We start from the raw sequence: 13,205 nt of genomic DNA on the forward strand, positions 1-13,205 counted from the left end.
ACTAAGATCCCACAAGCCGTGTGGCATGGCCAAAAAATAAATAAATAAAAACAAAAAATAAAATAAAATGCTGTTTCCTTTCCTGTTATCAAAGTGCTCTTCATCCAACAAATATCTGTGGAGTCCTAATACTTGTGTATTAGGAGCTGGTAATATAAACTTGAAAGCACAGCCCCAGCCCTTGATGGGCTCACCTGATTTAGAGTTCTGAAAATATGACTGGTCACCGTAATTGTAGGCACCCAAAACATTTTTGTTAATTTATTCTTATGCCCAAAGTATCACTGTTGGATACACAGTTACATTTCCCCATGAAAGCTCTCTGTACAAATAAACAATAATATCTGTACTAAGTGTGGCTAGGAAACGTTAAATCAAAACTTGAAAACAGAATAGACTTTACCAAATTTTAGTCACAGAATAGAATAAGTTATTATTTCTCATCCGAAAATGCAGCTGAAATGACATTGTGGAAAAATTTGTACTCTAAAAGTAAAGATAGGAGAGACGAGTCATTAAATAAGAAAAGCATTTAAGGTCCACATAGGAGTAATCTTATATGCCAAGAAGAGGAGGATGGACAAATTTTAAATGACTAAGCTTTGTGGGAGACTCCAGAGGACTCTTTAAACCAAAATCTAAGCTAACAAATTGGCCTTGGGGTGGGAGAAAATTATAACTTTAGTTAAATATTTCCCCTTGTGTACAGCCTAAGGAGAAGCTTTCTGACCTGTTCTGGGAGATTTACAGGGAAACTACAGTCATCACCTGACTGATCACCTTGGGCTTCCCAGAGTTGCCCTGACTCCCTGCCCTGGGAGGTCATGCAAATAAAGCAAATCATGCAGTCCTGGAATTTCAGAGTTCAAAGTTTTTCTGTAGAGGGAAGCAACCCTTATTTTACAAAGGCACAATTCTCACCAGTTTTTGGGCCAATCTCAGCAGCTGTATTTAACAATTTAGACACACTGAAAATGGCTTGAAGGCTTAAAGACATAACACCATAAAACTCCTAGAAGAGAACATAGGCAAAACATTCTCTGACAATAAATCATACCAATGTTTTCTTAGGTCAGTCTCCCAGGGCAATAGAAATAAAAGCAAAAATAAACAAACGGGACTTCCCTGGTGGTCCAGTGGGTAAGACTCCACACTCCCAGTGCAGGGGGCCTGGGTTCGATCCCTGGTCAGGGAACTAGATCCCACATGCGTGCCTCAACTAAGAGTCTGCATGCAGCATGCGGCAACTAAGATCCCATGAACCTCAACTAAGACCAAGCACAGCCTAAATAAATAAATATTTTTAAAAATGTACCATATCTTTTAAAAAAATAAAAAATAAACAAATGGGACCTAATCAAACGTATAAGCTTTTGTACAGCAAAGGAAACCATAAAACGAAAAGACAAGCTATAGACTGGGAGAAAAATATTTGCAAATGATGAGACCGACAAGGGCTTAATTTCCAAAATATACAAACAGTTAATGCAACTCAATAACCAAAAAAAAAACAAAAAAACAATCAAAAGATGGACAGAAGATCTAAATAGACATTTCTCCAAAGAAGACATACAGATGGCCAACAGGCACATAAAGAGATGTTCAACATCGCTAATTATTAGAGAAATGTGGAAATCAAAACTACAGTGAGGTACCAGCTCACACTGGTCAGAATGGCCATCATTAAACTGTCTACAAATAATAAATGCTGGAGAGGGTGTGGAGAAAAGGGAACCCTCCTACACTGTTGATGGGAATGTAAATTGGTGCAGCCACTGTGAAAAACATTATGGAGGTTCCCCCCAAAAATAAAAATGGAGGTGCCATATGATCCAGCAATCCCACTCCTGGACATGTATCTGGACAAAACTATAACTCAAAAAGATACATGGGGCTTCCCTGGTGGTGCAGTGGTTGAGAGTCCGCCTGCCGATGCAGGGGACGTGGGTTTGTGCCCCGGTCTGGGAAGATCCCACGTGCCGCGGAGCAGCTGGGCCTGTGAGCCATGGCCGCTGAGCCTGCGCGTCCAGAGCCTGTGCTCCGCAACGGGAGAGGCCACAACAGTGAGAGTCCCGTGTACTGCAAAAAAAAAAAAAAAAAAAAAAAAGGAAAATTGATAGAGTAATTTTGCTGAACTCATGCCAACGTTTAATAAAGTGGACCAGTCACTTCATCTAATTGGCTCATTAAGTCTCACGTCATCTGCCATCATGTTAGACACTGGTGGAGACCTTTACATCCAGGCCTTCTTGCAGCAATGAATGAGGAGTTACCACACCTGAGTTCAAGTACTTAATTCTATCCTCTTTTTTTCTTTCTTTTTTCTTGATAGTATTAATTTTACTTCCATAGATGATTAAAAAGTTGTCATGAAAAACTTAGTCTTTTTCTTGGCTGAGCCGCATGGCATGTGGGACCCTAGTTCCCCCATCAGGGATGGAACCGGGGCCCCTGGCAGTGAGAGCACCGAGTCATAACCACTGGACCACCAGGAATTCCCCGTCTTTTTTTTTTTTTTTTTTTGGCAGGGTCTACAAATAATTTTATTGAACAAATAACACAACAGCCTTCCTAGATTGAGGGCTACCCTCCCCAAGCCATTTCTCACACGCTTAAAGAACAGAGTTTGCCCAGTAAGGAATTTTTTTTAAAAAAAGTCATTTTTATGTAGAAATCAGACTCTGCCCCAACATCCTGGACTAGACTATTTACAAGCTTTCACATTTTAAGTATTCCTTTATGATTTTTCTCTCCCTACCCAGGGCTCCAGTACTTTCCTCTTACTGATCCTGAAGGGATGGGTATACTGTAGTGGAAGGGGTGGTGGGCTCCTCAGAGCTACTGGCACCAGCCCTAGGGTGCTGTCCCTTATCACAGGGTGGTGGATGTGTAAGGGCAAGGGGGATTAGACACAGTAGGTGGGATGTGGCAACACCCCATAGGCACAGGCAGCCAGAGCCCTTCCTGATCCCCATCCTATGCCCTCTCAGTTGGGGTGGGGGTCAACAACTAGTTGCAGTGGGGAGGGATCAGCCCAGCCCCGGGTAGAGGGAGAAACCTCCCACACCTATTGACAGCCAGCAAACTGTCCATCCATCTGGGGGTGGGAACAGATGGGCAGGTAGGCAGGAAGAACCAGGCTTGTTCTGCCTCCAGCTTCTGTCCAACACAGGAGGAATCGAGGTAGCAAACGGCTGCAATGCTCCAACGAGAGGGTAAAGGAAGTGAGGGAAAGGAAGTTCCCATTTGTGTACAGCTCCCACAGCCCTGGGGCTGGAAAAAGGCAGACCATACTTGTAAAGTGCTGTAGCCTACAGCAGGGCTGGGCCCTAGGCAAGCTTGGAAGAATGCAGGCCAGGCAAGGGCACAGGAACCAGGCATTCCTGACCAGCATATGCCCTGCCATGCTCCTTGTAGGGATTGCTGGGAAAGGTGGACTGGTAACTCCGCCATCAGCCCTTGCCAGCCACCAGCCACCTCTTGTCCACAGACAAACCAATACCCAACCAGCATTGTAGGACTGCCCTGCTCACAGGTGAAGGTTCCGGGCCAGTGGAGTTTATTCACGGTTGTGGCCCCAGCCTAGGTTCCTCAATGGAAGCCACACCTTGAGCCTGGGGGTCCTCAATGGAAGCCACACCTTGAGCCTGGGGGTTTCTTGCTGGGGCAGGGCGTGTTTATGCCTGCCACCCCTCAGGCTCACACCTCGTAGAGGATCACAGGGAAATCCACGTGGAGGCGGGGGGGATCCAGCTTCACGATGCCCTGAGGAATCAGGTTCTTATGTACCCGCCTTAGCTTGGCCCGCTTCTGCCCGTTCTTGGTGACGATTGTCTCCTCATAGAACTCGTGAGCCAGATCCCCATCCTCGTCATAGAACATGGAGCCACGGCGAGTGAATACGAAGCGGGGCACGACTCGGCCTCGCGGTCGCACCAAAGCTTGCTCAGCGACAGCCGCCTCCGGGCCGCCGCCCCCCGCCGCCGAGGCGAAGGGCCACAGGTCCCGAGTTTGGAGCCGCTGGCGCCCATGTCAGGGCCTCCGGCGCATGGCGGGCCCCGCGGCAGCTTCGCTCTCACAGGGCCGTCCGCGCCGCCATGCCCCGCCTCCGCTCGCAGGTGCCGCCGCCGCCGCAGCCTTCCCTCATTTTTTTTAAATGAAGATTTATGGGCTCAAACATTTGAGTAAAAAACTTTTTTTGTACCCAAAGCAACAAGAACATTTTCAGGGAGTGATTTGGAGAGTAGGTTTTTCTGCCTTCATTCAGTATGTTTTCTGGCTCCTAATTTACTGGCTGCTCTTTTCATATACAAATCCTTATCTACTCTTTCTGGTCCAACTCAAATGTCATACTTTTTAAAAAATTTTTATTTATTTATTTTTGGCTGTGTTGGGGCTTCGCTGCTGCGCGCGGGCTTTCTCTAGTTGCGGCGAGTGGGGGCTACTCTTCCTTGCAGTGCGCGGGCTTCTCATTGCGGTGGCTTCTCATTGCGGAGCACGGGCTCTAGGCGTGCGGGCTTCAGTAGTTGTGGCACATGGGCTCAGTAGTTGTGGCTCGCGGGCTTAGTTGCTCCGCGGCATGTGGGATCTTCCCAGACCAGGGCTCGAACCCGTGTCCCGTGCATTGGCAGGCGGATTCTTAACCACTGCGCCACCAGGGAAGGGAAGGGAAGGGAAGCCCTTCGAGTGTCATACTTCTATAAAGCTTTCTCTTACCACTCCCAACCTTCTTTTGAACCTCCCCACTGCTCTGTATCATTCTTATGACATTTATTACCTTACATTTTGAGGTATGAATATATTGTCTATATCCTTCTTGAGGGGTCTCAGTGGGCACTAGTACACGGAGAAGGACCTTAAAGTTTCACACACATATATTCATTGAAGAAAAGAATGGGGAAGCTTGGACAAGCCACTTAGCTTCTCTGTTCCTTAGTCACCTCACTAACGCAACCTATTTCAGGGGTAAGTTGTGAAGAGGTAAATTGTGAACGGAATGAGTTAACACGTGCCAAGGAGTTTTGAAAGATAAAAAATGAGGGGCAGTGTAAAATACTTTTTCCTGTTCATGAATACTATGCTTTGCTTGTTCATAACTATAATCTTCTGTGTGAAGATAAATGGCTAAATGATTACAAAAGAATGTTGTTGTTGTTTTTTTCTGTGTTGGGTCTTCGTTGTTGTGCCCGGGATTTCTCTCTAGTTGTGGCGAGCAGGGGGTACTCTTCGCTGTGGTGTGTGGGCTTCTCATTGCTGTGGCTTCTCTTGTTGTGGAGCACAGGCTCTAGGTGCGCGGGCTTCAGTAGTCGTAGCATGCAGGCTCAGTAGTTGTGGCTCGTGGGCTGTAGAACGCAGGCTCAGTAGTGTGGTACACTGGCTTCATTGCTCCACGGCACGTGGGATATTCCCGGACCTACGCACCCTGCATTGGCAGGCAGATTCTTAACCACTGCACCACCAGGAAAGTCCCCAGACGTGAATTTTAATCTCTCTTTGGCCCTTGCTGGATTAGCTTTGTTACCCTAAGTAACTTACTCAATTTTTTGAGTCCGGGTTTCCTTATCTGTAAAATAGGGATGAGGAAATCGTGTTTTGCATGCCAGTACGAGAATTAGTAATAATGCACGTATTAGTATATGCTACCTAAGTGGGAAGAATCGTTCATACTTAGGGAGTTGGGTTGAAATAGCCCCACATTTGCCCTTTATCCTGTTGACAATATTTTCATCCTGGTATTTAAAGGAGCTGTGACAGAGTATGCAAAAATTAGTTTGCGCCGGAACTTGGGAATATGTATTTGTTCAATGAGTTATTAATAAAGTCTTGAATTTAAAAATTCCCCCTAGGTCCTTTTCAATAAAGTTTTGCTCAAACGGGGAGCTGGGATCTTATCGCGAGAATCTGGCGGAATGCGTTTCTGGCCCGGGACTTGCTCTCGCGTTGTTTGAGGAGGCAGTGGCGAGAGGTGAAAGGAAACACGAAATACCGCGAGAGAACTGCAGATTCTCGCGATATTTCCTGGGATTACCCCCTCCCCCTTCCTCCCAGTGCCGTTTCGGTTTAACCTAGTGTGTGACTGTGAGCCTCAGAGAGGGAGCGAGTGAGTGTGAGGTATTGAGGTGAGGCGGAAGCTAGAAAAGGGGCTCTTTCAGGAGCGAGGGACAAAGGGGGCGTGAGGCACCTAGGCCGCGGGACCCCAGCGACAGGAAGCCGCCCCGAGCCGGGCTACCGGGTAGGGGAAGGGCTCGCGCAGCCCTCACAGGGCCCGAGAGCCGGAGTCGGCCCCACAGCCCCGGGCCGTCGGTTTCCTACTTCCTCGACCTCCCCGGCGCCTGGGCCTGAGGATTGGCTCGGCGTGGGGAGGAGGGGAAACAGACTCGAGCGGCTCCCCGTTGTCTCGCAACTCCACTGCTGAGGAACTCTCATTTCTTCCCTGGCTCCTTCACCCCCCACCTCATGTAGGAGGGTGCTGAGGAGTCGGGAGGGAGGAGGAGCCTGGGCTACCGTCCCTTCCCTCCCCACCCCCTTGTAGGGGCGCTTTGGTAGGCGTGGGGCTGGGGCTGGGGGGGAGGGTGGGGGTTACTTTTTGGAGTGCTGGGGAACTTTTTCCCCTTTTTGAGGCCAGGGGAAAGGGAATGCCCAATCCAGAGAGACATGGGGGCAAGAAGGACGGGAGTGGAGGAGCTTCTGGAACTTTGCAGCCGTCATCGGGAGGTGGCAGCTCCAACAGCAGAGAGCGTCACCGCTTGGTGTCGAAGCACAAGCGGCATAGGTCCAAGCACTCCAAAGACATGGGGTTGGTGACCCCCGAAGCAGCACCTTTGGGTACAATTATCAAACCTTTGGTGGAGTATGATGACATTAGCTCTGATTCCGATACCTTCTCTGACGACATGGCCTTCAAACTGGACCGGAGGGAGACTGATGAACGTCGCGCGACTGACCGGAGTGACCGCCTGCACAAACACCGTCACCACCAGCACAGACGTTCCCGGGACTTACTAAAAACTAAACAGTCAGAGAAAGAAAAGAACCTGGAAGCCTCTAGCAAGTCGGGATCGATGAAGGACCGGATATCAGGAAGTTCAAAGCGTTCAAATGAGGAGAATGATGACCATGGGAAGTCGCAGGTCTCCAAAAGCAGCAGCAACAAGGAATCCAGGTCATCCAAACTCCATAAGGAGAAGACCCGGAAAGAACGTGAGTTGAAGTCCGGGCACAAAGACCGGAGTAAAAGTCATCGGAAGCGGGAAACACCCAAAAGTTACAAAACCGTGGACAGCCCCAAACGGAGGTCCAGGAGTCCCCACCGGAAGTGGTCGGACAGCCCCAAGCCAGATGATAGCCCCTCCGGAGCTTCTTACGGCCAAGATTATGACCTTAGTCCCCCGAGGTCTCACTCCTCTAGCAACTATGACTCCTACAAGAAGAGTCCGGGAAGTACCTCAAGAAGGCAGTCGGTCAGCCCACCTTACAAGGAGCCTTCGGCCTACCAGTCCAGCACACGGTCGCCCAGTCCCTACAGTAGACGACAGAGGTCGGTGAGTCCCTATAGCCGGCGACGTTCTTCCAGCTATGAAAGGAGTGGCTCTTACAGTGGGAGATCGCCCAGTCCCTACGGCCGCAGGCGGTCCAGCAGCCCTTTCCTGAGCAAGCGCTCTCTGAGCCGGAGTCCGCTCCCCAGGTGAGCTATTTGTCTAACAGCCCGTTCTTTCTTACGCCGGTTTATGAGGAACTGGCGATTAGACATGGTCACAGTTCGTTGAAGCCCCCAGTGTTCGTCATTGACTAGAGCACTTCGCTGTTGGCTAGTCATCCTGTAGGTGAGCCTGGTGGTCTCTTACCCAGACCTGGAGAAGTGCAGAGTTCACATGCCTACAGCTGCTAAAGGTAGGTTCTTCCAGGGGTGGGACCTTCAGTTGTAAGCTCCCCTGGGAGAAAAGTCACAGGCTTCTGCTTACTGACTGCATAGGATCGATACTGGTGCCCAGAGTTAATCCAGCTATTTCGGTTGCTTTGTCTTAACTTTTTAAAAATCACTTGGTATGAGTGCCTTAGGCTTCATTGGACCTGATTGGAGATGTAAGAAATGAAAACTTTGCATTTGTATTATCTCGGGGCTGTTTGCCTAAGTCATCTACCATTTGTGCTGTCCCCTGAGTCTCCAGACTTGTAAGTTTATTTCCTAACTGACCATTTTTTGGTAACTTACAAGAGACTCCTGTCTTTTTTTTTTTTTTTTTTTTTGCGGTACGCGGGCCTCTCACTGCTGTGGCCTCTCCCGTTGCGGAGCACAGGCTCCGGACGCGCAGGCTCAGCGGCCACGGCTCACGGGCTCAGCCGCTCCGCGGCATGTGGGATATTCCCGGACCGGGGCACGAACCCGTGTCCCCTGCATCGGCAGGCGGACTCTCAACCACTGTGCCACCAGGGAAGCCCGAGACTCCTGTCTTTTATGTGATGTTTCTAGTGGAAATTCAGCCAAGTAGTTCTTTTTCCCTTTTATGGTATAACCTAGCAGAAATTGGTTCCAAGGATAATTTGATTTTATTTACAGCATCACCATTGACTTATTTGTGACCACAGGTGAATTTCAAAATCTTTCTCTTAAAAATTGGTAATAGTACCTTCACTGTGATATTTTTGGTGAGAAAGTCCTGTTAGTTTGAAATTTAATTGTTGAAGTGAATTGTCTACAGAAAACTGTTCTTGTTTCTAGGTGGTGAGATGTACCTACCTCTTTGTAGACTTAACATTTTCCTCAAAAGCAGAACTTGGGCTTTGGAGTTAAACCTGAGTGGAATCCTAATCTTGCTTTGTGACCTTTGGCGTATAATTTAATTTCTCTGTGTGTGAAATGGGAATAATAACTACCTTCTTCTAGAGTTGTTGTGAGGATTTATTAGTAAATATGAATGCGTAAGCCAGGTACAGTGCCTGGTACTTGGAGCCAGTCAGTAAATTCTATCAATGAATGAGGGAAATGTTGTTGAACACTAGTAGAGAAATTACGCGAATTTGAAAAAATCCATGCATGTCTTTTATATGTCAATGTGAATAATTTTTGCTGACTTAAAGTTATAATTATTCATAAACTAGTTTGAATTCATCAAGCTACAGGAGTTCCTAGCTGTCAGAGTCTGAAATTCCTTAGGCTTTTCCCCTCCATTTTATTACAATTTTTCAAACACAGAAAAGTTGAAAGAATTGTAGTGAGGACTCAAGTATGTACCACCTAGATTCTTTAGTTAATATTTGCTATACATTTTATCATCTCTATCCATCTCTCCACCTTCATTTGTTTTGATTCATCTCAGAGTAAGTTGCAGACATCCATATACTTCACTATAAACACTTTAGCATGTACACCATTAGCTAGAGTTCACTTTTTTGTTTTTGGAGGGATGAGGGGTAAATTGATATACAGTGAAATGGATGTCTTAAGTGTACCATTTGTAAAATTGCTTAGTTTTTTAAGGATGCCTAAGAAATATTCTCAGAATATTTGTTTTCTTGAGGGAGTAGTTTCATTAAGGCTGTTCTGAGAACTTTTGATTGTTATGGGGTTTGGGAATACAGAATTACATTGAGGCTAAAACACCAAAACAAGTTTCAGTAAAAACTGCTACTTTGCAATGATTCCTTTTGGATTCAAATCTCAAGTTCTCTCTTCCTCTACTCACTTAGTTGGAACTAGTGCAGTGATGGTAAAAATAAATCAAGAAAGAATTGGAGACACAGTATTATAGGACACAAATATAAACACTACATAATAATCCTGGAGTCGCATGCACATTTTTAGTTGGCTTGAAAAGAGCATTATGTGTTTGGGTGTGTGCGTTATGTACGTATTTTTCCTCATTGAATTTCTTAGAGTCAGAGTGGAGGAACATACAGATCCCTTTTATGGTATTCTCTTTTTTTTTTTTTCCCTTGAGAGAGACAGTCAAAATTAAACAAAAGATTTCATTTTTAAAGGCTGAAAATGCTTTGGCAGAAACGCAAGTTTTTTGCATCCACCAAATTAGTAGTGATTAATAGTAGAAATTTCATTTCAAATGGTGGAACCTAACTTAATTCAGGGAAAAAATACATTTACTTTTGAAGACAATTTTTTTTGTTGCCTGCATTTACCTATTTGTTGTTCCCTTTACCCCCTTTTTTCCTTGAAGAGTGGACCTGGACCTCAAATGTAACATTTATATAACTTATGGCCATCCAAACGTCCTATTAACAGTAGGCTTCTGTTCAGAAGTTGAAGGTTTGTAGCAGAGTTCCTTAGGAAGATTTAGTCATGCTGAAAGATGAAAGAAACAGTAGTTTGTAGAGCAGGGTCTCTGACATTACTTAGTGTTTTCCTGAGATAGTGTTAGTTTTAGACCAGCCTATAATTCAATCAGAGAAAACCTCTTGTTTTAGCCACTTATTTTTTTTTTTTTTTTTTTTTTTTTTTTTTGCGGTACGCGGGCCTCTCACTGTTGTGGCCTCTCCCGTTGCGGAGCACAGGCTCCGGACGCGCAGGCCCAGCGGCCATGGCTCACGGGCCCAGCCGCTCCGCGGCATATGGGATCCCCCCAGACCGGGGCACGAACCCGTGTCCCCTGCATCGGCAGGCGGACTCTCAACCACTGCGCCACCAGGGAGACCCTTAGCCACTTATTTACAAGAGAAGTATTAGTTTTCTGAAGGGTAAGTGGCTATTTGGTAAATTCACTTAACTACTTTCAGTATTTTATATCCTCATGTTCATATATACGTTGTTGTTGTTGTTTCGAGCACTTTGATTCCAATGATAACTTTACATTTTAATAAACTTGGAAGAAAGTTTCCAAAAAGCATTATAGGTAGAAGAAAATCATGACTAACATGTGGGTTGCTTCACCTACCATGTATATGCTATTTGTTTTGAAACATTTTGAATCACATCAGTCTTACCAATGATCAACGATAAAGGGAGATATTGAAGATCTGGAATGGGAACAATTTGTTTTACACTACTGGGCAAATTATCTTTTGTCCAGTCACATTTTTTGTGCTAATTTTTTTTCCTCCTCACACTGAGGCCTGAGCACATTAGGCTTTATGAAAAAGCAAAAAAGAATTAATAGGGTTTGGGTTTTAATTTAGAATAATCTGCCTTATAGATTCCCAGATTTTACTTTCCAATCCTTCCCTAATAATGGAGAAGATAAGTTGAACATGCTATAATACCTTGCTTTATGAATTCCTAAAAAGTTTATTGGAAATCATTTTATATTTGAAAGTACTAGAAGCCATCATAGTTTTAAGAACTTCTAATAAATTATTTTGGTAAGACAGTTTCTCCGGTTTATCTAGTTTTTGTAGATCCTAACTCTTGTATATTGGGGGTTTGTTTAGTATAGACGCAACTTAATTATAAAGTGAGGATACAAGGAACAGAATCTTTTCCTGGGATTTCTCAATAAAATAGCCGTCTAGTTTTAAAAATTTAGGTTTTGATGAAATGTGCTAGTTACTTTTAACTTCTAATTGATATAACTGACGTTTAGCATTAAGTATGACTTTTTAAAATCATGTTTTCACTTTATCAGATATTTAAACCAAAATGCTAAAAGTAATCATTGTGAATATGGGTATTTTCTAACATGGGAAAAAAGTATCCATCCATTTTCCTTCAGTTGAATAAGTAGCGGATAATTTTTAGATTATATGATTGAAATATGTTGCCATGCAGGATTTATTTCCTTCTAATCTATTTTTTTAAGTAAAGGACAGTTATAAATTTACAGAAAAATTGTAAAGATAGTACAAAGAATTCTTTTATGTCCTCAAACTCAGTTTCCCCTATTGTTAACATCTTACATTTGTTACAAATAATGAACCAATATTGATACATTATTGTTATTATTTGATGGTATCTAATCTATTTTTAAGGTTGCTAAATACTCAGTGGGTTTTTTAAGTTACAGTTCTTCATAGTTTGCTTAACTGATCTATTCCACATTGCTGTAGTCTATCCATTTTAAACTGCTTTTTTCTTTTTCCAGTAGAAAATCCATGAAGTCTAGAAGTAGAAGTCCCGCATATTCAAGACACTCATCTTCTCATAGTAAAAAGAAGAGATCCGGGTCACGCAGTCGACATTCCAGTATCTCACCTGTCAGGCTTCCACTGAACTCCAGCTTGGGAGCTGAACTCAGTAGGAAAAAGAAGGAAAGAGCAGCTGCTGCTGCAGCAAAAATGGATGGAAAGGAATCCAAGGGTTCACCTATATTTTTGCCTAGAAAAGAGAACAGTTCAGTAGAGGCTAAGGATTCAGGCTTGGAGTCTAAAAAGTTACCCAGAGGTGTAAAATTGGAAAAATCTGCCCCAGATACTGAACTGGTGAATGTAACACATCTAAATACAGAGGTCAAAAATTCTTTAGATACAGGGAAAATAAAGTTGGATGAGAACTCTGAAAAACATCCTGTTCTTAAAGATTCGAAAGGACAGGGAACAAGAGACTCTAAACCTGTAGCACTGACAGAGGAGATTGCTACTCCAAAAGAGACAGAGACATCTGAAAAGGAGACCCTTCCACCTCTTCCCACAGTTACTTCTCCACCTCCTTTGCCAACTACTACCCCTCCACCTCAGACACCCCCCTTGCCACCTTTGCCTCCACTACCAGCTCTTCCACAGCAACCACCTCTGCCTCCTCCCCAACCAGCATTTAGTCAGGTTCCTTCTTCTAGTACTTCAACTTTGCTCCCTTCTATTCACCCAAGGACATCAACTCTGTCCTCTCAGGCAAATTCTCAGCCCCCTGTACAGGTTTCTGTGAAGACTCAAGTATCTGTAACAGCTGCTATTCCACACCTAAAAACTTCAACGTTGCCTCCTCTGCCCCTCCCACCCTTATTACTGGGAGATGATGACATGGATAGGTAAGTCCTGTAGTTAACTGGGAAATTTTAACCCTCTTGTTCTAAGTGTAATGTATTTTTTGTTCTCAAGCTTTGTCAAAATTGATCTAACGAATGGCTGTTTAGAATGCTTTCATGAATAGGAAATGCCTTTGATGTTTGGTTTTCAGTGGAAAAGTCCTTATGTATGACATTTATTAGGAAAAGAGAATTACAGTTTGAGGTCTAGTAACCCTTTTTCTCATAAGTGTATTTATTGATAATTTTGATTCAAATTTTAAAAACTCATGTGTTTTTCTCCTTAAATTTTTTTTT

The 13,205-nt window shown here is 44.4% G+C and overlaps 2 protein-coding genes across 4 annotated transcripts in view; one reads left to right on the forward strand and one right to left on the reverse strand.

Annotated features, from left to right (window-relative positions):
- Positions 1-3,547: 3,547 nt before the first annotated feature.
- On the reverse strand, positions 3,548-4,031 carry LOC132479055 (tumor suppressor candidate 2-like). Its single transcript, XM_060082602.1, is given in 3 exon segments — positions 3,548-3,607; positions 3,641-4,010; positions 4,013-4,031. Coding segments are annotated over 2 exon segments (330 nt in total). The 3' UTR covers positions 3,548-3,607; positions 3,641-3,699.
- Positions 4,032-6,063: 2,032 nt separating this feature from the next.
- CDK12 (cyclin dependent kinase 12) overlaps positions 6,064-13,205 on the forward strand; it is a 43,970-nt gene continuing 36,828 nt past the window's right edge. For 2 of the 3 annotated variants that reach the window (XM_060080517.1, XM_060080519.1), the window contains exons 1-2: positions 6,064-7,684; positions 12,030-12,911. In XM_060080517.1, the coding sequence (XP_059936500.1) occupies positions 6,636-7,684; positions 12,030-12,911 (1,931 nt within the window). In that variant the 5' untranslated portion in view covers positions 6,064-6,635. The remainder of the gene's footprint in view (positions 7,685-12,029; positions 12,912-13,205) is intronic. The other variant, XM_060080518.1, reaches the window with a different exon arrangement.

The sequence above is a fragment of the Mesoplodon densirostris genome, chromosome 18 (genome assembly GCF_025265405.1).
Source record: "Mesoplodon densirostris isolate mMesDen1 chromosome 18, mMesDen1 primary haplotype, whole genome shotgun sequence".
Lineage (NCBI taxonomy): Eukaryota > Metazoa > Chordata > Mammalia > Artiodactyla > Ziphiidae > Mesoplodon > Mesoplodon densirostris.